The 23,872-nt window shown below is 44.8% G+C and overlaps 1 protein-coding gene across 2 annotated transcripts in view; it reads right to left on the bottom strand.

The window, feature by feature from the left end:
* Positions 1-6,588: 6,588 nt before the first annotated feature.
* The window catches only part of NKAIN1 (sodium/potassium transporting ATPase interacting 1), a 414,645-nt gene continuing 397,361 nt past the window's right edge, over positions 6,589-23,872 (bottom strand). For both annotated transcript variants that reach the window (XM_069224903.1, XM_069224904.1), the window contains exon 7: positions 6,589-9,282. In XM_069224903.1, the coding sequence (XP_069081004.1) occupies positions 9,273-9,282 (10 nt within the window). In that variant the 3' untranslated portion in view covers positions 6,589-9,272. The remainder of the gene's footprint in view (positions 9,283-23,872) is intronic.

Raw genomic sequence — 23,872 nt, 5'->3', positions numbered from 1 at the left:
GAGTCACTCCCAAGGGACACTAGAATCCACCAAAGGATATTGTTTTGGACCTGCTGTGTACGGAGACTGGTAGTCCAGAATCAGATGACCTTCTACTGGCTTTAAGAGGACTTCAAGGGACCTCAAACTCTGTGGTTAAAGTCACCCCACCTCATCCGTGTAGTAAGGAATAACCACAAGGGCATCCCGAATGACCACACAGCGTCCAGAGCATCCTCAGCATCCTGCATCCACAGCATCAGGACTTCTACATTGAATTAGCAGTGCAGGGGACCCCATGCCATCACCCTTGGACTGTGCAGTGTGCATTCTGAGGGCACGTGTGTGCTATGGCATTGGCCTCAGCTCCCTAAGTCACACTGTTTCCACTGGGCTGACCTGTGGAAACATCGTAATACGACAGGGGTGAGGCAGCTGACTTCACTGCAGCCTCCTCCCTGTGAGTTTTGACCGCCAATCTCATAATCAGGCCCTTAGTTTTAATACATTATCTGCTGTAGCAAATATAATGATGTGTTTTTTCTTGAATAGGTTGTCAGGTAGGAGGAAAGGTTCATAGTTGTGTTTTGTGGTTAAGTGTTGAGGTATTAGGATGTCTTCATATCTTCTAAGGGTAGCAGGACAGTCACTTAGTTTGTGCTATTAAATGTTTTAAAGTGGATATAGCAGGTAGCTGTCCTGCGATGTGTTCCAAGTACTTTAGGGAGTACACCTTTTAACATTTTAGTTGTGGGCTCTTGGGAACTAGTGCTTGCCTCTTTTAAGTATTGGAGTACATGCCTTACTTCAGTTTCTGTGACATTTGGTGGGTGGGGTGGTTGTGTTCGCTCATATTAAAAGCAACATCATTTTTCATAGTAGCACTCTCATTACATGCTTTAGAGTAGTATTTTGCACATTTTCTGTTAAGATTCTTGGGGGGTCATTGCCAGGGTTGGCAGGAGCACCGCCAACAGGCTGGCGGTGCCCCGCAGGGCATTCTGACCGCGGCGGTTTGGCCGCGGTCAGATGCGGAAAACCGGCGGTGTCCTGCCGGTTTTCCGCTGCCCAAATGAATCCTCCATGGCGGCGCAGCGAGCTGCGCCGCCATGGAGGATTCTGACACCCCATACCGCCATCCTGTTCCTGGCGGTTCGCCCGCCAGGAACAGGATGGCGGTATGGGGTGTCGTGGGGCCCCTGGGGGCCCCTGCAGTGCCCATGCCAATGGCATGGGCACTGCAGGGGCCCCCGTAAGAGGGCCCCACTTTGTATTTCAGTGTCTGCTTTGCAGACACTGAAATACGCGACTGGTGCCACTGCACCCGTCGCACCTTCCCACTCCGCCGGCTCAATTCTGAGCCGGCGTCCTCGTGGGAAGGGTGTTTTGCACTGGGCTGGCGGGCGGCCTTTTGGCGGTCGCCCGCCAGCCCAGTGCAAAACCCAAAATACCCTCAGTGGTCTTTCGACCGCGGAGCGGTATTTTGGAGGGGGGAACTCTGGCGGGCGGCCTCCGCCGCCCGCCAGGGTGAGAATCACCCCCTTGGTGTTTAAGTGGAGCCCAGGCACAAGAAACTGTTTGCCTTTCTGTGACGTGATATAACTTGGTCTTTCTGTCTGGAAATATTTTAATAATATAGTTAAGTGAATTATAATAATTTTACTTTTGCTTCGCTGATGTGCATACAGTATTACGACAACTAATTTGCACATGGGGATGGAGTCCTATCTCTTTCTAGGTGAATGTCTGCTGTTTGCTGTAGATTTGTAAATTGCTTTGTGTTGTCCCAAGAGAAGATGTGGAGGAACAGATGTCCCCAGTGGTACTGTGTGCCATACATGAAATCAGTGACGTGTGCGAAGTCTCTCCCTTTTAGAGTTGTGACGCCTAAATCACGATATAGCCATGGCTTGTGATCATCATATTCCACGCAGCCCTTAGAGCTGCTGATTGACATGATTTCCTCCTTTTGATTGAAGAAGTGGATCCTTGTGAGCATGCCTGGTGGTGCTTCTCAGAGAGGCTTCATTGCTGCTCTAGCATTAGTTCGGTCTAGATGAATGGTCTAATCCTCCAGCCTATCCCGATCTGGTGCATTTCCTCTGATCGATCATCTAGTGAATGATCCACATTATTGACCCTTCTGCCCAGGTCACTGAAATATTGTTGAATCTCTAGCAGTTAGTCCTTTAAGTCTCTCCTTGATGGTACTGTTATAGTCTTTTTTCAAATTCCGTTTCTGAATTTTCAACATACAGTTTCACATAATACAGAGCGGATCAGTTACAAGTTGCAAGGGTTTTATCGTGCAGAGTTTACAGGGAAAACCAGCAGCATAGAAACAAAGCGTGTAGTTTAGAGTGTAGTAGACACATTTCAACTGCTGTTACAGTCTTTAATTTATTGCAAGAAGTGCTGGAGATACTCCTGGGAGATAACTGCTGATGGACTGTAGTCATCATCTTTGTGGGGACCGCGTAGATCACGGAACCCTCTATCACTCGTGGGTGTCTCCCTTTAGCTGTGAGTATTTCCTTGACATGTTCCCAGCAACCTCTACTGGAAGTGATTGTGGTGCTGTCATATGTATGTAGAGTCAAGCCAATGGCATTTGTTTCATTGGTGTCCTTTGTTGTGCCACCACACTAAGACCACTGCAAGATGAGTTAGAACTCCTCAGGAGTGTGGAGGGTACAATTGCTGCCACAAACATTGATACTTTCCTCTCTAATTTAGAAATAGGAGTAGAAGTGGAAGTCCTATTTCACATGTCCTCTTGTTTGCAATTTGGAAAGGATTACAAAACCCTTATAAAAATGTGAATGTTTTTTCTGACTCATGTGATTTTGCACCTGAGGAAAAGCCTTTCTGTGCTTATAAAGCATGTGATTTATGTTGCAGATATCAGGGTCTGCTACAACAAAAAGATTTTGTACATCCTTGAAGACTCTGAAAAGGTTGAGTAGATCAGAAAGAAAATATTTCCCCTCGGAAATAACATGCTGTACTCAATGTACTCAAAGTCTACAGAAAGCAAGCTGGTAACATGAACATTTTCCGAACTCTTGACATTTCCCGAGTGCTGTATGAATTAATTTCTAACACTGAACCGGATCTTCTGTTCATTAAATAACCACAATAACTGACTTGAGAACTAAACTTTGAGCCTGAGGGAGCTTCCAGACTTGATGGCAAAGAAAAGCATCTGAAAAACAAGGTTGTCACATACTGAGGTATTGTAGCCTTATGGCTGACAGCTAAAACATAGAACCTTCGTTATTCAGTCATGTTTATGTGGATGCAACAACAAGCTGGTGGAATAATCCACAGCACATGAAGCTACACTCAGTTGAATATTCAACATTCTGCTTACCAATCAAGCAGAACTGAGATTCAAACTTACCATGTGTGACACTGATTGTACAGGCCATTCTGGAATGAAGAGTAAGAAAGTTCCTGTGTTTTCTCATTGATATTTACAAATATCTTACATCCTTCGCCCTTCCCTGGAGTAACTGTGAACTAATGATTGAATTGTGCCAATCCTCTCTAGCAGAGAATCAAAAAAACAAGCAGTCAAGCTGCAGATGTTAAATAGCTTTTGATGTGATCCTGGTCCTAGGTCAGAAGAGAAGAGACCAATGACAAGTAACTTTTAGGGGTTTCCACTGCCTCACCTGTGAAGCAGTGACGTAACGAAACTTGAGGGGGGCACCCTGCAAAGTACCTTGAGGATGCCCCCTACCCCAGGACCCATTCAGGGGCCTGCCACCAGTGCACAGTGTACTGTGCTGAGGGGGCCAGCAGAAACTACCTCCCCCCCCCACCCGCACCGCAGGTGCTGCAGGGGCCTTTGTTACGCCACTGCTGGGAGGCCCAAGAAATAATACTATCTTTGAAATAACATCAAGCAGCAACTCCTTTTCATCTAAGAGATTGTGTTCTGCAGGTAAGAGCTTGTGTATTCATACTCTGTTCAGATTAACTTATTTGAAAGGGCAAGGACTTTACTCTTTAGATTCTGAGGTGTCGAGTTCTTTTTATATAAAGTTTCAAACCAAAGCCTTTTTCATCTTAGTTAGAAGACATCGTTCAACTTTCCATTTTAACTATGCTCCCTTCAAGTTGATGTGACATCTAGAAAAACACCATCAGAGATTACTTTGGTTCCATCGATTCTGTTGGAGTTTTCTTCACTTAAATTCGCAGTGAACGTTATATTTTCTGTCTTATTTTGTGCTGGTGTATTTGTGTAGAATTCAAATAAGATCACATGAAAGAAAACCATGATTAGTCACATAACACAAAGCAATGAGTCAAACAAGTTTATTTTATGTCAAAAAAAGTTTAATTAAACATTAGAGGAGTTTTGCTGACACACAAGAGATTGTTTGTGATCTACAGTTGGGGAACCCAACGCCTATTTGTTTTACCCTAAAATCATACGTTTAGGTTAACCACTGTACAAAATAAAGCATAAGATGGCAAATGTTTGCTGTACTGAAATTGGCACATTAAGAAATGGGTTGAGTGAATAAATAAGGAAAGGTGACCATGCAGGAAGATTCTACTTTACGACAGGCAGGAATAATCAAGTTTCAATCACCAATACCACGTCCCACCAGAACAAAATGAAAATCATGTTGGCAAGTTTGAATGTAGCTACCTACATTACCTAGTAACACAAACCCACACCTCTCTGGTAAGGCACTGTAGAAAAGTAGCTGCCATGAACCACCAATTGTGGCCACCAAAATTCTAATAGTGGGAGCCAGCAAACACCATTGCCACCTCTTGCATACTGTCTACAGCTGCCACCTTTCTAAATGCCTCTGCCACAATTTTAAATGAACGAGCTAGCATCCTACCAGTAACTGCTGTCTACACAAATGTGTGATTGAGACAGCTAGCCACAACAGAGCGGTAGTTGTTAACATTCTCATGACAGCTTCAAACATTCTACTCACAGTGGCAACATCATGCAGTCACCAGGATTCTGGTGGCAGTTGTCAACATTCCATTGGTAGTTCACAACATTGTGTTGATGGGTGTCAATTTCCTACTTGCAGTTGTCAACAGTTTGACAAAGGGAGGGAAACGAGAAATACGGCTAAACGGGGAACAGTGTCTTAGATTAGCTTTGTTCTTCTGAATGCTTCTGAAGAACGCTGCCCTAACTCTGTTTTATCTAGTATCAGGCAGTCAGGGACACTCGTTTGTGTCTGTGAAATATACAAACCGGTGGCAACTTCACAAACGCTAGTGATCACATTTTTCCCTATCGTGTATATTGGGAGGACATTATAACATAGATTAACGTAAGGACAAGGAGCAGCTTCCATTGTGATAGGAGAAAAATTGTTGCCGGATGTTGCAGTGGTGGGGTGAAGGTGCTGGTTGGTGAGTAGAGTAATATGTGTGTAGTAATTCTGCCTCATCCAGGGAGAAGGACGTAGATGGTCAATTGAAACTGTAGCAAAATAACAAACTAAACAAAACCATTCTGGAAACAGTAGCAAAAACACAATCTGGTACATGCTCAACTAAGAGTGCATTATTCCCAGCCTTTCCTCGGCAAGGGATCACAGATCATTCTGAATTTACATCATGTTTAACCACAAATACCACAAATTTTGTTCGGGTGTGGCCTTTGGCACTAGCTTTCAGCACAGTCACACGTGAGGTGCACATGTCCTGTGTGGTTGCCCTTTGCAGAACCCTGGTCTTTTGCACCATCTGGAGATATCCTGTGCCGATTGCAGACCAGCATTCCTTGCACCAGTCCTTAATTAGCGCAAGGGATTTGGCAAGCAAGACTTCTCTGTTGCTCACAAAGAGCCTGTGCAAAGGTTTGACCTTACCTGACAGAAGGCTAACAACACACCTCAGCTACACACCAAAATCAGTAAATGCATCTAAGAATTTTACCAAGCTCCTCACTAGGACATGCAACTGATCAGCCTCCATCTATACCATCATTTAGGGACGCTCTTTTTCTTTCACCAGTCGCTTCTGGTTAATGGTGTTGTGAAGCCCTCTGCTATCCACGTCAGCGCCCAGATTATCACCGCACACCGTTGTGACGAGGCTCACGCTCAAGACCAGCTAACTCAGTGAATCATTCAGCAAAGATTTTTGAAGCTCTCCATTCTTATACCCCTTTATGCTCAGTGGAAATGTCACAGTCTATGGTGGACCTTTCAGAAATCACAGGTCTGTATTGGCAATGGTAACCAGGCACAGTGAGAGGCACTTGTGCATTTTGTAACCACAACTACAACTGGTTTAGAGATAGGCTGGTTCCAACTCACCTACAAAAGAGGCTGTCCTTACCCAGCTGTTTTATGTCAGATGACATATGCATGTGCTTGTCAATTTCAACCAACTCACCTGCTCTCAAGGCCCCATTTCGCCACGAACACATGCATGCAGTGCAACTAAACGAAACAAATACTCCTTTTGTTTTCTGTGTGGCAAGGATGAAACTGACATCCAGCAGTCAAACATGGTTCCTAACATCACTCTGGTGTACTGTGGGCTACAGTCAGCATACTGCCCATGATCGCATATCAAAGTAATACTGGCAACATACTGGAATGAAAAAAAAAATCACAGTGGAGAACAAATTTTAATTGCGCTCATGCCAAAAAACATACATTGGATCGCAATGAAGCACATGTCAAAATGTGGCACAGGTCGAAATGAAGCTGAGGTCGAAATGAAGCTGAGGTCGAAGAAAGGTGACCACCTCCCTCCAGTCCATTTTGGACACTGTTTCCAATCCTGAATTTTTTGCCTAGAAATCACTCTCTTCGGGTGTGTCAGTCCAATTAGTTCAATAAAAGCAAAGAAAGACTACAATACCAAGAATGTAATAGGAGATCACACAAACTTCAAGACTGGAAACAGATGCAGTGATGATGTGAAAGGAAGTCTCTCTCCACGGGGTGAAATCAAGTGACAGGACAAAATACTATATAGAGCACATGTAAGGACCTAAGTAAGTATTGTATTTTGATTGGCCTATAGGCCAATCAGGAAGTGCCCATACGGCTGGTCTGAAGGGTCAGTGTGTGGAGCAGCTGTTTGGCTGTTATGTGGGTCTGTTTTGTGGTCGGGCGGGTTGATTTTTCTCTGGCATTACTAAAAAACCAGCAGCAAGCACAAATGCATGTTTTAGTCCATATCTTTAAAAAAAACATACATCTTGTCTTTACAAGTTCAAAACTGCCCTGGCTTGTTTTAGCCAACTGATTCACAAATTGGAGCCACATTTTTTTTGTGTCTGGTCCAATTTTCTGTCCCTGTCTGACGATGAGCACAGGTCAAAATGACGTGCAGGTCGGAATCCACGATAGGTTGAAATGGATCACAGACTGAAATGGAGCATCAGTTATTTTGGAGCATCATTAAAAAAAAAAACGTGTGAGCAAGAGAACAGGTTAAATAAGCAGACCTGACAAAACCGAGGACAGTTTAACATGGATGACAGGGCAGAACGGATAAAAGGCCAACACGAGCGGCAGGCCAACAGAGATCACAATAAAAATGGAGGACAGGTCGAAGCAGTGTGCAGGTTAAAATGATGAACAATTCATATTGGCTGGCGTTCAGGAGAGGCACAAACGAAGCAGTTAAAAATGAAAGGTCAAATTGAATGGCAGATCTCACTCAAGGAGGGTAATATTTAGTGCTGAAAGCGAGAACGAGATCCTTTTGTAATTAAATATGGATATCGGGTGATGTCTACTCTATCCTGTAAGATAAGATGGCAAAGTACCACTGAAATATAAGCTTCCAGAGCTGAAAAAGTCTCTCACGTTGTAACTCTTGTTTGGAAGTAGGTAGTATAATGGTATTCTTCCGGTGTAGAAAACCCAGTCTGTTGAAATGTTACTATTTCTGAAATGTGCAGAATAGCCTAAAACTACTCAGACCAGTTCTCAGAATGGGCGAGCGTTGAAGGGAGTCATTCTTCCTGAACTGCCACCATGGAATGAGCATAGCCACCTTTAGTGTTGCGGGTGGCATTTGGCCCCTATGGTCTGGGGGCTCACTTGAACCAAATTATGACTGTTTGATGCTACTCAGCTGGGCTGGGAGGAGGAGACCTTGCTTGCTTTAGGGTCATTGGCACTGTAGCTACACTGCTGGATCCTATTGTGATATTTGGCAGCAAATCTTTGTCCCAGTGCAAACCTCTGCCGGCTCAGTCACCCATTATGTAAATAAATATCCCATACTCCCTGGTGTAAGACCTTGCAATTGTATATGGCATAACTGGGTCTGAGGGGTTGAAGCTACTTGCAGGGGCCCTCATTCTTCGCCTTCACGGTTTTCACTCATGCTTACCCGAAGGATCGTACGTCAAAATGGCATACAACTTCCGACAGATCACCCCTGGACACTCTGAGACCGATTTTCCTGCTATCCCATTCCAAACCCTCGGGTGTGGATGGACTGAGGAGCATAAGCCATTCTGAGAAACGTAAATATGACAGACTGCCTCTTAGAGAAATAAAAACTCACGCCAACAGGAAAAAATATGGTAATATTAACTTACATTATACCTCTTGTGTGTCTGTGAAAAATAAGGCAGTGAAGCGCAACATGATAGTTGTACGATTCCCAGAAGGTGCGCACATGAATCGAAAAACTGCACCTCATTCCTACGCCCACTCAGACCTCCACAATTCGAATATTATGTGTTGATGTTTTGTAACTCAAATCGCACAAAAAGTGTTTCATGTTATTTTTCTCCCAACCAGTCAGGGGCAATACTGGCGAGAGTAACAGACAGGTTTACAGACTCAAATACAAAATGATATTCAGAAATAGTCCATTGGCGATCTCTTCGGCTGGGTCTTCAGTATAGCGCCGCCAGGGTTGGGTAATTAGAAAATACTTCTAAAATGTCAGAACAGCGTTGGTCGCTGCTGCGCGCACATTAGCCACTGAGTGGCAGTGTTGCACTTTATTTCAAAAACGATTCAGGCCACAGCGTTGCCTTGGTCCTCGGTTCTCAGGTGCGAAAAATCACACCACTGCTTCCACTCAAAGCGCGCTTGAATAAATAATAACATTTAAAAAAAAGTATTACGAGAAAATGTGAAGTGGTCCTTCACTGCACCTCGGCTTCTCAGGGCTCCTTGCAGAGTAGTTTCTGTGGTTTGTGTGGCTCTTCCTTTTTGTGTCTTTGTTAGAAGTTCGCGCGCTGCCACCAGAAGAAGCCTTCGGCACTCGGTTCGGGCAGCTCCAGCAGGACGGCTTTATTTAGGTGACCAGGACTTTCCTTATCCAGATCTTTAAAAACAGGAAATCAAAATAAACAGTATTAAATCTCACTTCATCAAAAACAAGACAATTTGGCTAAAAGTATGATTTCAGGGGTGGCCATTATCCACTGTATTTTATACACTTTAGAATAGAAAACGTTTTTGATTTTAGAGTTTGTTATTGGAATTGTGTACGCGTTTTACTAATTAAAGACTGCCATAATGAATATATATCCTATGTCATGTAAGCCTCTATAATGATGCTGTTTAAACGTGCACATACTTTCATGAAGGTGAGTATTTAGTTTAAAACACTGACTGGTGCATTTCTTTTTTAATTCTTTCTTTCCTGTCTTCTTTGTTTTGCTCTGACCGGTGTCATGGTCATAAGTGTATATCTTTTCATGACGCAAATACAGAAAGCATGAAACCATTTTGATAACTGTGTTGTGAATGGATGTTAAATATATGATGTGGTTAGGACGCTCTTTGTAAAACTTGTAAATCAATGGAAGCTGTCCTGTTCCCACGAAGACATCATCATCCCATTGGTTGGAACCAGAAGTTATCTTCATGAGACTCGCAAAATGTTACTTATTAAAAATGTTTAAATGGGCGCTCCTAGAATAGAGATTAGAAAAGAGGAGAGTGTTAGGGAGAGTCTTTTTCCTAGACTGCCTGAAAGTCCTTTTCGCAGACTTCTTTGAGAGCACTTTAACTCAGATACATTTTGACTAAGGGGCCTGATTTAGATCTTGGCGGAGGGAATACTCCACCACAAATGTGACGACTATCTTGTCTGCCGTATTACAATCTCCATAGGATATCATGGGATCGTAATAAGGCGAACGGGATATCTGTCACATTTTTGATGGAGTATTTGCCTCTGCCAGGTTCTAAATCAGCCCCTAAGTCTCCTTGCTGATATTTCTCAGATTCCTTCTGAGAAAGACTCTTATTTTATACTTTAACATTATGCTGTTCTGACTCTACTGAGTTTCTTGAGTTTCTCTTTATGGGAAGTTCTATTGCATCTCTTATGCTTTCACCTCTCAAATCTTAGAACACTTCTTAAATTTTGTTGATATTCTATTTCACTTTATTTAGCTTAAAAAGAGGTTAATTTTATGGAACACACTTCATGTTTTGTTCTGTAATTTGCTCTAAAAATATTATGAAATGCTAATAAAGAACTTAACTACTAAAAAGATTTGAATAAAGAATTTAAATTATACCAACAATCCCGTTATTGACTCCTATTGAACTGAATGATAATTAAAAATGTTGATAACCTATTGAGTTAATTGGCGTTTTATTCTGTTTCCAACTTGTAGGAAACCTGCCACCCAGTGGTGGGACTGGAACAGCTAGTATATATAGCAGAGATTTGTATTTTTTTGTGACATTTGTATAGCGCTTTCCCAGTCCTGACGAAGCCCTCTAATACCTTTGGGTGGTGGAGCATGAAGCTACTCCATTTTCTGTGCATGGTTGGTAGATTGTTGTTTTAAGAGAGGTACTTACAGGAACTGCAGTGGTGTTGTGAGTGAGGCTGGCTCAAAGGTGTGGTCCAGAACTGTTGCAGCAAACTTGTGTCTGTGCTTAAGCATTGGCTTAAAGTGGAGATTTGTAGGTTAGACAGAGTCACGTTTTATATATCTACCACAGTTACCTTATCAAATTTATTCTGGCATTTGGGTAAGCCAACATGAACACTAGATTGGGTCCATCCAGAATCAGCGATGAAGCAAGTCAGAAAGTCACCAGCACCCTCCGTATATGTGGGACTAAGCAACTTTCCTGGAAGTGGTAATGACATGCCCATAAAAACGCCACAGACACCACAGCGCATGGGTCTGCAGGTCCACCCAGAAACATTGGTGGTACAACCCAAGGATAACCATGGACAAAACTGCATGTGCCTCTATGGGTTCCCCCATAAAAGTGGGTGGGTTCTATGGAGCCTAGAGGAGGCGATAAAAAAGTATTCCTGTTGAAGGAAGTTGTAGTTATATGAGATTGAGCAGGAGGACTTAAGGAGAATTGTATAGGGTTGAAAAGGATAGAGGTTCTCGCCCTTTCCAGCTCCTAACAGAAGCACACATGCAAGACACAACAGGAAGATACTTTTAACCTCTCTGTCCTTTCTATGGCTATACATGCTGGATGCACTGAAAGGAGAGTTTAAAAACGGTCAGGGAACCAGGATGAGGAGGAGGACTCAAGCTCATGTGGCATGCCAGGACTGCATATATATGTGCATGTCGCCATCTTGAAGATAAAATAAATGCATCTCGGTATATATCATTAGCAAAGATCAAAAACAGCCAATAGGAATCTGCAAACAGATCACTGCTACCACAAGCCTATCACACAGTTGTGCTGGATTGCTACCCACCGTGTTACTAGTGTGAACATTTATTTACATAATTTTGGGGCAAAATGAACATAATGAGCCTGGAACTAGATGCAACTGTTAAATACTCTGGGGCTACTAACAAGTTTGGCGGTAGGAAAAACCTGACCGCCAAACTCCTAATGAGGAGACTGCCACGGTGCTGGCAGTCTCCCCACTGGCCCCATTACGTGTTTTCCACTGGGCTGACCGGCAGAAAGGTGAAAAACATGCAGCAGAATTAGACTCTGCTCCACGTGGAGCTGAGTCCAATTCCATCGCATGGGTGGCATCCGTAGCACCCTCGGAATGTGTACTGTCTGCTAGCCAGACAGTACATATTCCAACTGTGCTGGGGAGAGAAGGGCCCTTGCACTGCCCACAAAAAAGTTGTGGGCAGTCCAGGGGCCCCCCTGTGGCCCTCAGCACTTGTTTAATCAGCATGGCGGAACTGACTTCAATGCCGCCGTGGCTGATTAAAACCACGGGTGCTGAAAACCTGTCGGGATCAAAGATCCTGGTGGAGACGGTGGTCTTTTGGTGGTCCACCCGATAGGGTCATAATGTGGCGGTCGGACCACCATGGCCACGGTGGTCCGACCTCCACTGCGAGTCTGGCGGTCTTCAGACCGCCAGACTCGTAATAGGGCCCTTTGTCTTTTAGCCTTGGTGTCCAGCCCAAACTAACCCAGACTTCTAACATCCTCTCTGCCAGCTGTGGTTGAACCTATACTTTTATCATTAATTGCCACTGACTCTGCTGTTAACCCTTCTCCAGCATGGCTCTTCAGGAAGCTCAGCATTACAAATGTTATTGATAAGTTGATAAAAACTTTTACCTTTAAAATCATGGCCCTAGTCCCAGAGATTTGGGTGCAATGTTTCCACTTAGCAAAACGTAAAAAAATATTCCTAGTAACTTTAAAGTGCAAATTGTTTGAAAAGCAACACGTTTTATAAAAAAAATTGTAAACAGATGATTGAAACCATTACAATTACAATCTGGGCAGTTACCCCCAAAACTTAAGTATATTCTTGCCATTTATCAAAAGGATTCCTAGTAATTTTAAAATGCTGTTTATGCAAATAAAGTAACAACACAAAATGTACTGAAGATAAATTGTAAACATACTTAAAATGATGATGTAATAATTATAAGAGTAGAGTTAATTACCAGTGCAATTTTTCTTCATTATGCCCACCCCCCCTTACACAATTGTACAGTATGGTGTATAAATAAAGTAAGAGACAATTTTGAGAAAATAGTATAAATTAAATTCATCCACAACAGCAGTATATTAAAAGGACTGTCAACTGTAACATACTGCTAATGGCAATCTTTGAGGTTTTACAAATTCACTGCATGAGGCTGAAAGTCGCCTGTTTGCAAAAGCAAGTTGCTTTACAAGCTATCCACTTTGTTAGGCGTGACTGGGGGTTGTAACATTGGTAGTTTCTTCTCAGCAGACATCATACATTTCATAAATCTTCCATTCAGTACTGTATCTTCTCCTTGGCGGCAGGCTAAAACTGCCTGCCTATAAGTGTGGCACCTTTTCCTATGAAGGGAATCTATATTAACCATCTTTGTTCCTCCGCCATCACTGGGCATATGCACAAAATATGAATGAAGTCCTCCTGCATGGTGTTGTACAGCTGACATTCAGTCTCTATAGAAGATCTTTTCTAGTGGGGGGAATTATATAGGATGGTGAAGTTGCCCAGTCTTTAGCCCATTGGTTTCAGTTTCACCTTACGTTTGTAAGGTTTCCCCAAGTAACTTCGCAGTTTCAAGAACTTACACATGCCAATTGTCATCCCTGCCTGAGATCTTTTTGAAAACAGCGGCTTATCTACAAGAATAGAAGTCTTTTTAACTACCGATTTGTTTAAAACTAACTGGTGGACCATAGAGGTTCAAGTTGTAGCCTTACCTGTACTGTTGAAATAAAATATTTTCTACACCAGATACAGCTTCCAACAGAGTGTTATTTAGAGTGCCTTCCTGTGCCCTTTTCATTTTATAGCATGTTTTTAAATAACCACTCAAGCTAACCAAAATGTTGTCTACACAGACCAAATTCTAGCCTTATTTGTGCTGGCGATATATGGCCTGGCAAATCGAACTGGTCCCAGGATGCTTGTTTCCGGTCCAGGTAGGACCTGGCTTGGCAGTTCAGGCTGGGCATGGGGAGCAGGGTGAAGAATGATTTGCATATAGCTGGGTCTAAACTGGGGTGACGTGGTGAGCAAAATAATGATGGATTAAACCCAGGTCTGTGACTGGGCGTTAGTGTTTGAAAAGTTTCAACACTCTGTCCATGATTTTATTTTGTGGTGTTGCAATGTGCGCCTGTAGGAAGTTGGCTCTGTATATACTATTTCAAAGTAAGAAATAGTGTGCACAGAGTCCAAGGGTTCCCCTTAGAGGTACGATAGTGGCAAAAAGAGATAATTCTAATGCTCTATTTTGTGGTAGTGTTGTCGAGCAGTAGGCTTATCAGAGGGTAGTGTTAAGCATTTTTTGTACACACACTGGCAATAAATGAGGAACACACACTCAAAGACTTATTCCAGGCCAATAGGTTTTTATATAGAAAAATATATTTTCTTAGTTTATTTTAAGAACCACAGGTTCAAGATTTACAAGTATACTTCAAATGAAAGGTATTTCACTCAGGTATTCTAGGAACTTTAAATAATCACAATAGTATGTACAGTTTTGACAAAAATGGCAATAAGCTATATAAAAGTGGACACTGCAAAAATCAACAGTTCCTGGGGGAGGTAAGTAAATGTTAAGTTCACAGGTAAGTAAAACACTTACAGGGTTCAAAGTTGGGTCCAAGGTAACCCACCGTTGGGGGTTCAAGGTCACCCCAAAGTTACCACACAAGCAGCTCAGGGCCGGTCAGGTGCAGAGGTCAAAGAGGTGCCCAAAACACATAGGCTTCAATGGAAACAGGGGTGCCCCGGTTCCAGTCTGCCAGCTGGTAAGTACCCGCGTCCTCGGAGGGCAGACCAGGGGGGTTTTGTAGGGCACTGGGGGGGACACAAGCAGGCACAGAAAATACACCCTGAGCGGCACAGGGGTGGCCGGGTGCAGTGTGCAAACAGGCATCGGGTTTTGTATTGGAATCAATGGGGAGATCCGGGGGTCTCTTCAACGATGCAGGCAGGCACAGGGGTGGCTCCTCGGGGTAACCACCAACTGGGCTAGGCAGAGGATCGCCTGGGGGGTCGCACCTGCACTGGAGATCGGTTCCTTCAGGACCTGGTGGCTGCGGGTGCAGTGTTGGTTCCAGGCGTCGGGTCCCTTGTTACAGGCAGTCGCGGTCAGGGGGAGCCTCTGGATTTCCTCTGCAGGCGTCGCTGTGGGGGCTCAGAGGGGTCGTCTCTGATTACTCATGGGCTCGCAGTTGCCGGTGAGTCCTTCCTGAGGTGTTTGTTTTCCACAGGTCGAGCCGGGGGCTTCGGGTGCAGAGTGGGAAGTCTCACGCATACGGCGGGAAACATGGAGTCTTTAAAGTTGCTTCTTTGTTGCAGAAGGTTGCAGTTTGTTAAACAGGGCCGCTGTTCTCTGGAGCTTCTTGGTACTTTGGATGCAGGACAATCCTCTGAGGCTTCAGAGGTCGCTGGTCCCTGTTGGATGCGTCGCTGTTGCAGTTTTCGCCGAAGTAGGGAGATAGGCCGGTGGGGCTGGGGCCAAATCAGTTTTCGTCTCCGTCTTCACTGCAGGGCTTCAGGTCAGCAGACCTTCTTTCTCTTTAGGTTGCAGGAATCTATCTTCCTCGGTTCTGGGAGCCCTAAAATACTGAATTTAGGGGTGTGTTTAGGTATGGGAGGGCAGTAGCCAATGGCTACTGTCCTGGAGGGTGGCTACACCCTCTTTGTGCCTCCTCCCTATGGGGAGGGGGGCACATCTCTAATCCTATTGGGGGAATCCTCCTTCCACAAGATGGAGGATTTCTAAAAGTAATAGTCACCTCAGCTCAGGACACCTTAGGGGCTGTCCTGACTGGGGGGTGACTCCTCCTTGTTTTCCTCATTATCTCCTCCAGCCTTGCCGCCAAAAGTGGGGGCAGTGGCCGGAGGGGTGGGCATCTCCACTAGCTGGGATGCCCTGTGGCGCTGTAACAAAGGAGGTGAGCCTTTGAGGCTCACCGCCAGGTGTTACAGTTCCTGCAGGGGGAGGTGAGAAGCACCTCCACCCAGTACAGGCTTTGTTCCTGGCCACAGAGTGACAAAGGCACTCTCCCTATGTGGCCAGCAACATGTCTGGTGTGTGGCAGGCTGGCAAAAACTAGTCAGCCCACACTGGAAGTCGGGTATGTTTTCAGGGGGCATCTCTAAGATGGCCTCTGGGTGTATTTTACAATAAATTGCACACTGGCATCAGTGTGCATTTATTGTGCTGAAAAGTTTGATACCAAACTTCCCAGTTTTCAGTGTAGCCATTATGGTGCTGTGGAGTTTGTGTTTGAGAAACTTCCAGACCATATACTCTTATGGCTACCCTGCACTTACAATGCCTAAGGTTTTGCTTGGACACTGTAGGGGCATAGTGCTCATGCACCTATGCCCTCACCTGTGGCACAGTGCACCCTGCCTTAGGGCTGTAAGGCCTGCTAATGGGGTGACTTACCTATGCCACAGGCAGTGTGAGGTTGGCATGGCACTCTGAGGGGAGTGCCATGTCGACTTAGTCTTTTTCTCCACACAAGCTGTGAAGCAGTGTGCATGTGCTGAGTGAGGGGTCCCCAGGGTGGCATAAGACATGCTGCAGCCCTTAGAGACCTTCTCTGGCATCAGGGCCCTTGGTACCAGGGGTACCAGTTACAAGGGACTTAACTGAGTGCCAGAATTGTGCCAATTGTGGAGACAAAGGTACAGTTTAGGGAAAGAACACTGGTGCTGGGGCCTGGTTAGCAGGTTCCCAACACTTTCAAGTCATAACTTAGCATCAGCAAAGGCAAAAAGTCAGGGGGTAACCATGCCATTTCCTTACAGCGCCCTAAGTGACAAGCGTTACCAGACATGGGCCTCTTGCTCGCTGTGCCACTGGATTCAAACTAGCTTGGCTGATGAGGGATGATACCTCGAAACTGGTCCCCATATGCTTGTTTCCGGTCCCAGGAGGACCTGGCTTGGTGGTTCGGGCTGGACTGTTCCCGTGGGGGGCAGGGTCAAGACTGATTTGAATATGGCTGGGTCCAAACTGGGGTGACATGATGAGCAAAATAACAATGGATTAAACCAAGATCTGTGACTCGGGGTGAGATTTTGAAAAGTTTCAACACTCCGTCCATCGTTTTATTTTGTAGTGTTGCCAGCAATAAGAACACCCGCCGGCAAATGGCTTCAGAACCATATGCTTGCTGGCAGCAAGTTTTTCCGTGATACTTTGTATCAAAGGTTGAAGAGTTGGTCTGTATAGAACATTACTAAGTATACTAAACACAGCTACCAAGATGATGTTTTTTTAATAAGGACTGTTTGTGTGCTACAAATGTGACTCTTGCATCAAATACTACACCCAGGTATTTGTACCCCAATGCTGATTCCAGCATTTTGTTATTCATGGTGAATGCGGGCACCGTGGACCTCCCTGTGCTGATTATTTTTGTAAGGTTGACATCCAGGGTGTTTGTTTCTGAAAACTTCACCAAGGTGTTTATTAACCTCTGCAGACCTAGCTTTATGTGAATTAACAAAACAACGTTGTCGGCATACATCATAATCAAAGTATTAAAACCTACTACCGTTGGAGAATGGGAGTTGACCTTGTTGACTGATGTTGTTAATTCTGCCAAGCATATATAAAAAAGAAACAGAGCGAGGACACAGGCTTGTTTCAGTCCATTGTGGTAAATACTTTCAATGAAAGTGATGTTCCAGTCCCAAGCCTAATTCTTATCCATGTGTTGGAATATAAAAGCTGTATGGCCTTTAAGAGCAGTGGTGAAATGCCACTTTGCTGGGGTTTGCACCAGAGTGAATTGCGCTGGACCACTTCAAAGGCGGACCGAAAATCCACAAATCATCGGTGTCGGTTCTGACTTTGGTTCCTTATTATGTTGATTGTAAGAAGAGCATTAAGATATTAGTTGCTATTCGTGAATCCCGAATGAAGACAGATTCAGTGAGTTTTTCTATGCCCAACTGGAGAGCTCTGATAACTAGAGTTAATAGTGTGTTAAGGACTGAGGAGACGCTGCAGGTTGTGACGGAGTGCTCTGCACATAAAAATGTTGATAACCTATTGAGTTAATTGGCGTTCTATCCCCTTTCCTCCTCGCCTCCAAGATCTCACCTCTTGGGCCCAATGGGGGTGCGGGAACTGCATGTTTTCAGATACATCAATCCTTTAACAGTGGAGTCCCTTATAGTGCCCGCTTCACCAGAATAAATTGGCATATCATACTTTTATTCTGTTTCCAACTTGTAGGAAACCTGCCACCCAGTGGTGGGACTGGAACAGCTAGTATATATAGCAGAGATTTGTATTTTTTTGTGACATTTGTATAGCGCTTTCCCAGTCCTGACGAAGCCCTCTAATACCTTTGGGTGGTGGAGCATGAAGCTACTCCATTTTCTATGCATGGTTGGTAGATTGTTGTTTTAAGAGAGGTACTTACAGGAACTGCAGTGGTGTTGTGAGTGAGGCTGGCTCAAAGGTGTGGTCCAGAACTGTTGCAGCAAACTTGTGTCTGTGCTTAAGCATTGGCTTAAAGTGGAGATTTGTAGGTTAGACAGAGTCACGTTTTATATATCTACCACAGTTACCTTATCAAATTTATTCTGGCATTTGGGTAAGCCAACATGAACACTAGATTGGGTCCATCCAGAATCAGCGATGAAGCAAGTCAGAAAGTCACCAGCACCCTCCGTATATGTGGGACTAAGCAACTTTCCTGGAAGTGGTAATGACATGCCCATAAAAACGCCACAGACACCACAGCGCATGGGTCTGCAGGTCCACCCAGAAACATTGGTGGTACAACCCAAGGATAACCATGGACAAAACTGCATGTACCTCTATGGGTTCCCCCATAAAAGTGGGTGGGTTCTATGGAGCCTAGAGGAGGCGATAAAAAAGTATTCCTGTTGAAGGAAGTTGCAGTTATATGAGATTGAGCAGGAGGACTTAAGGAGAATTGTATAGGGTTGAAAAGGATAGAGGTTCTCGCCCTTTCCAGCTCCTAACAGAAGCACACAAGCAAGACACAACAGGAAGATACTTTTAACCTCTCTGTCCTTTCTATGGCTATACATGCTGGATGCACTGAAAGGAGAGTTTAAAAACGGTCAGGGAACCAGGATGAGGAGGAGGACTCAAGCTCATGTGGCATGCCAGGACTGCATATGTATGTGCATGTCGCCATCTTGAAGATAAAATAAATGCATCTCGGTATATATCATTAGCAAAGATCAAAAACAGCCAATAGGAATCTGCAAACAGATCACTGCTACCACAAGCCTATCACACAGTTGTGCTGGATTGCTACCCACCGTGTTACTAGTGTGAACATTTATTTACATAATTTTGGGGCAAAATGAACATAATGAGCCTGGAACTAGATGCAACTGTTAAATACTCTGGGGCTACTAACAAGTTTGGCGGTAGGAAAAACCTGACCGCCAAACTCCTAATGAGGAGACTGCCACGGTGCTGGCAGTCTCCCCACTGGCCCCATTACGTGTTTTCCACTGGGCTGACCGGCAGAAAGGTGAAAAACATGCAGCAGAATTAGACTCTGCTCCACGTGGAGCTGAGTCCAATTCCATCGCACGGGTGGCATCCGTAGCACCCTCGGAATGTGTACTGTCTGCTAGCCAGACAGTACATATTCCAACTGTGCTGGGGAGAGAAGGGCCCTTGCACTGCCAACAAAAAAGTTGTGGGCAGTCCAGGGGCCCCCCTGTGGCCCTCAGCACTTGTTTAATCAGCATGGCGGAACTGACTTCAATGCCGCCGTGGCTGATTAAAACCACGGGTGCTGAAAACCTGTCGGGATCAAAGATCCTGGTGGAGACGGTGGTCTTTTGGTGGTCCACCCGATAGGGTCATAATGTGGCGGTCGGACCACCATGGCCACGGTGGTCCGACCTCCACTGCGAGTCTGGCGGTCTTCAGACCGCCAGACTCGTAATAGGGCCCTTTGTCTTTTAGCCTTGGTGTCCAGCCCAAACTAACCCAGACTTCTAACATCCTCTCTGCCAGCTGTGGTTGAACCTATACTTTTATCATTAATTGCCACTGACTCTGCTGTTAACCCTTCTCCAGCATGGCTCTTCAGGAAGCTCAGCATTACAAATGTTATTGATAAGTTGATAAAAACTTTTACCTTTAAAATCATGGCCCTAGTCCCAGAGATTTGGGTGCAATGTTTCCACTTAGCAAAACGTAAAAAAATATTCCTAGTAACTTTAAAGTGCAAATTGTTTGAAAAGCAACACGTTTTATAAAAAAAATTGTAAACAGATGATTGAAACCATTACAATTACAATCTGGGCAGTTACCCCCAAAACTTAAGTATATTCTTGCCATTTATCAAAAGGATTCCTAGTAATTTTAAAATGCTGTTTATGCAAATAAAGTAACAACACAAAATGTACTGAAGATAAATTGTAAACATACTTAAAATGATGATGTAATAATTATAAGAGTAGAGTTAATTACCAGTGCAATTTTTCTTCATTATGCCCACCCCCCCTTACACAATTGTACAGTATGGTGTATAAATAAAGTAAGAGACAATTTTGAGAAAATAGTATAAATTAAATTCATCCACAACAGCAGTATATTAAAAGGACTGTCAACTGTAACATACTGCTAATGGCAATCTTTGAGGTTTTACAAATTCACTGCATGAGGCTGAAAGTCGCCTGTTTGCAAAAGCAAGTTGCTTTACAAGCTATCCACTTTGTTAGGCGTGACTGGGGGTTGTAACATTGGTAGTTTCTTCTCAGCAGACATCATACATTTCATAAATCTTCCATTCAGTACTGTATCTTCTCCTTGGCGGCAGGCTAAAACTGCCTGCCTATAAGTGTGGCACCTTTTCCTATGAAGGGAATCTATATTAACCATCTTTGTTCCTCCGCCATCACTGGGCATATGCACAAAATATGAATGAAGTCCTCCTGCATGGTATTGTACAGCTGACATTCAGTCTCTATAGAAGATCTTTTCTAGTGGGGGGAATTATATAGGATGGCGAAGTTGCCCAGTCTTTAGCCCATTGGTTTCAGTTTCACCTTACGTTTGTAAGGTTTCCCCAAGTAACTTCGCAGTTTCAAGAACTTACACATGCCAATTGTCATCCCTGCCTGAGATCTTTTTGAAAACAGCGGCTTATCTACAAGAATAGAAGTCTTTTTAACTACCGATTTGTTTAAAACTAACTGGTGGACCATAGAGGTTCAAGTTGTAGCCTTACCTGTACTGTTGAAATAAAATATTTTCTACACCAGATACAGCTTCCAACAGAGTGTTATTTAGAGTGCCTTCCTGTGCCCTTTTCATTTTATAGCATGTTTTTAAATAACCACTCAAGCTAACCAAAATGTTGTCTACACAGACCAAATTCTAGCCTTATTTGTGCTGGCGATATATGGCCTGGCAAATCGAACTGGTCCCAGGATGCTTGTTTCCGGTCCAGGTAGGACCTGGCTTGGCAGTTCAGGCTGGGCATGGGGAGCAGGGTGAAGAATGATTTGCATATAGCTGGGTCTAAACTGGGGTGACGTGGCGAGCAAAATAATGATGGATTAAACCCAGGTCTGTGACTGGGCGTTAGTGTTTGAAAAGTTTCAACACTCTGTCCATGATTTTATTTTGTGGTGTTGCAATGTGCGCCTGTAGGAAGTTGGCTCTGTATATACTATTTCAAAGTAAGAAATAGTGTGCACAGAGTCCAAGGGTTCCCCTTAGAGGTACGATAGTGGCAAAAAGAGATAATTCTAATGCTCTATTTTGTGGTAGTGTTGTCGAGCAGTAGGCTTATCAGAGGGTAGTGTTAAGCATTTTTTGTACACACACTGGCAATAAATGAGGAACACACACTCAAAGACTTATTCCAGGCCAATAGGTTTTTATATAGAAAAATATCTTTTCTTAGTTTATTTTAAGAACCACAGGTTCAAGATTTACAAGTAATACTTCAAATGAAAGGTATTTCACTCAGGTATTCTAGGGACTTTAAATAATCACAATAGCATGTACAGTTTTGACAAAAATGGCAATAAGCTATATAAAAGTGGACACTGCAAAAATCAACAGTTCCTGGGGGAGGTAAGTAAATGTTAAGTTCACAGGTAAGTAAAACACTTACAGGGTTCAAAGTTGGGTCCAAGGTAACCCACCGTTGGGGGTTCAAGGTCACCCCAAAGTTACCACACAAGCAGCTCAGGGCCGGTCAGGTGCAGAGGTCAAAGAGGTGCCCAAAACACATAGGCTTCAATGGAAACAGGGGTGCCCCGGTTCCAGTCTGCCAGCTGGTAAGTACCCGCGTCCTCGGAGGGCAGACCAGGGGGGTTTTGTAGGGCACTGGGGGGGACACAAGCAGGCACAGAAAATACACCCTGAGCGGCACAGGGGTGGCCGGGTGCAGTGTGCAAACAGGCATCGGGTTTTGTATTGGAATCAATGGGGAGATCCGGGGGTCTCTTCAACGATGCAGGCAGGCACAGGGGTGGCTCCTCGGGGTAACCACCAACTGGGCTAGGCAGAGGATCGCCTGGGGGGTCGCACCTGCACTGGAGATCGGTTCCTTCAGGACCTGGTGGCTGCGGGTGCAGTGTTGGTTCCAGGCGTCGGGTCCCTTGTTACAGGCAGTCGCGGTCAGGGGAGCCTCTGGATTTCCTCTGCAGGCGTCGCTGTGGGGGCTCAGAGGGGTCGTCTCTGGTTACTCATGGGCTCGCAGTTGCCGGTGAGTCCTTCCTGAGGTGTTTGTTTTCCACAGGTCGAGCCGGGGGCTTCGGGTGCAGAGTGGGAAGTCTCACGCATACGGCGGGAAACATGGAGTCTTTAAAGTTGCTTCTTTGTTGCAGAAGGTTGCAGTTTGTTAAACAGGGCCGCTGTTCTCTGGAGCTTCTTGGTACTTTGGATGCAGGACAATCCTCTGAGGCTTCAGAGGTCGCTGGTCCCTGTTGGATGCGTCGCTGTTGCAGTTTTCGCCGAAGTAGGGAGATAGGCCGGTGGGGCTGGGGCCAAATCAGTTTTCGTCTCCGTCTTCACTGCAGGGCTTCAGGTCAGCAGACCTTCTTTCTCTTTAGGTTGCAGGAATCTATCTTCCTCGGTTCTGGGAGCCCTAAAATACTGAATTTAGGGGTGTGTTTAGGTATGGGAGGGCAGTAGCCAATGGCTACTGTCCTGGAGGGTGGCTACACCCTCTTTGTGCCTCCTCCCTATGGGGAGGGGGGCACATCTCTAATCCTATTGGGGGAATCCTCCTTCCACAAGATGGAGGATTTCTAAAAGTAATAGTCACCTCAGCTCAGGACACCTTAGGGGCTGTCCTGACTGGGGGGTGACTCCTCCTTGTTTTCCTCATTATCTCCTCCAGCCTTGCCGCCAAAAGTGGGGGCAGTGGCCGGAGGGGTGGGCATCTCCACTAGCTGGGATGCCCTGTGGCGCTGTAACAAAGGAGGTGAGCCTTTGAGGCTCACCGCCAGGTGTTACAGTTCCTGCAGGGGGAGGTGAGAAGCACCTCCACCCAGTACAGGCTTTGTTCCTGGCCACAGAGTGACAAAGGCACTCTCCCCATGTGGCCAGCAACATGTCTGGTGTGTGGCAGGCTGGCAAAAACTAGTCAGCCCACACTGGAAGTCGGGTATGTTTTCAGGGGGCATCTCTAAGATGGCCTCTGGGTGTATTTTACAATAAATTGCACACTGGCATCAGTGTGCATTTATTGTGCTGAAAAGTTTGATACCAAACTTCCCAGTTTTCAGTGTAGCCATTATGGTGCTGTGGAGTTTGTGTTTGAGAAACTTCCAGACCATATACTCTTATGGCTACCCTGCACTTACAATGCCTAAGGTTTTGCTTGGACACTGTAGGGGCATAGTGCTCATGCACCTATGCCCTCACCTGTGGCACAGTGCACCCTGCCTTAGGGCTGTAAGGCCTGCTAATGGGGTGACTTACCTATGCCACAGGCAGTGTGAGGTTGGCATGGCACTCTGAGGGGAGTGCCATGTCGACTTAGTCTTTTTC

The sequence above is a fragment of the Pleurodeles waltl genome, chromosome 3_1 (assembly GCF_031143425.1).
Source record: "Pleurodeles waltl isolate 20211129_DDA chromosome 3_1, aPleWal1.hap1.20221129, whole genome shotgun sequence".
In the NCBI taxonomy this organism is placed as follows: domain Eukaryota; kingdom Metazoa; phylum Chordata; class Amphibia; order Caudata; family Salamandridae; genus Pleurodeles; species Pleurodeles waltl.
Note: the sequence above shows the minus strand (reverse complement) of the source record. Positions and strands in the feature narration are given on the sequence as shown.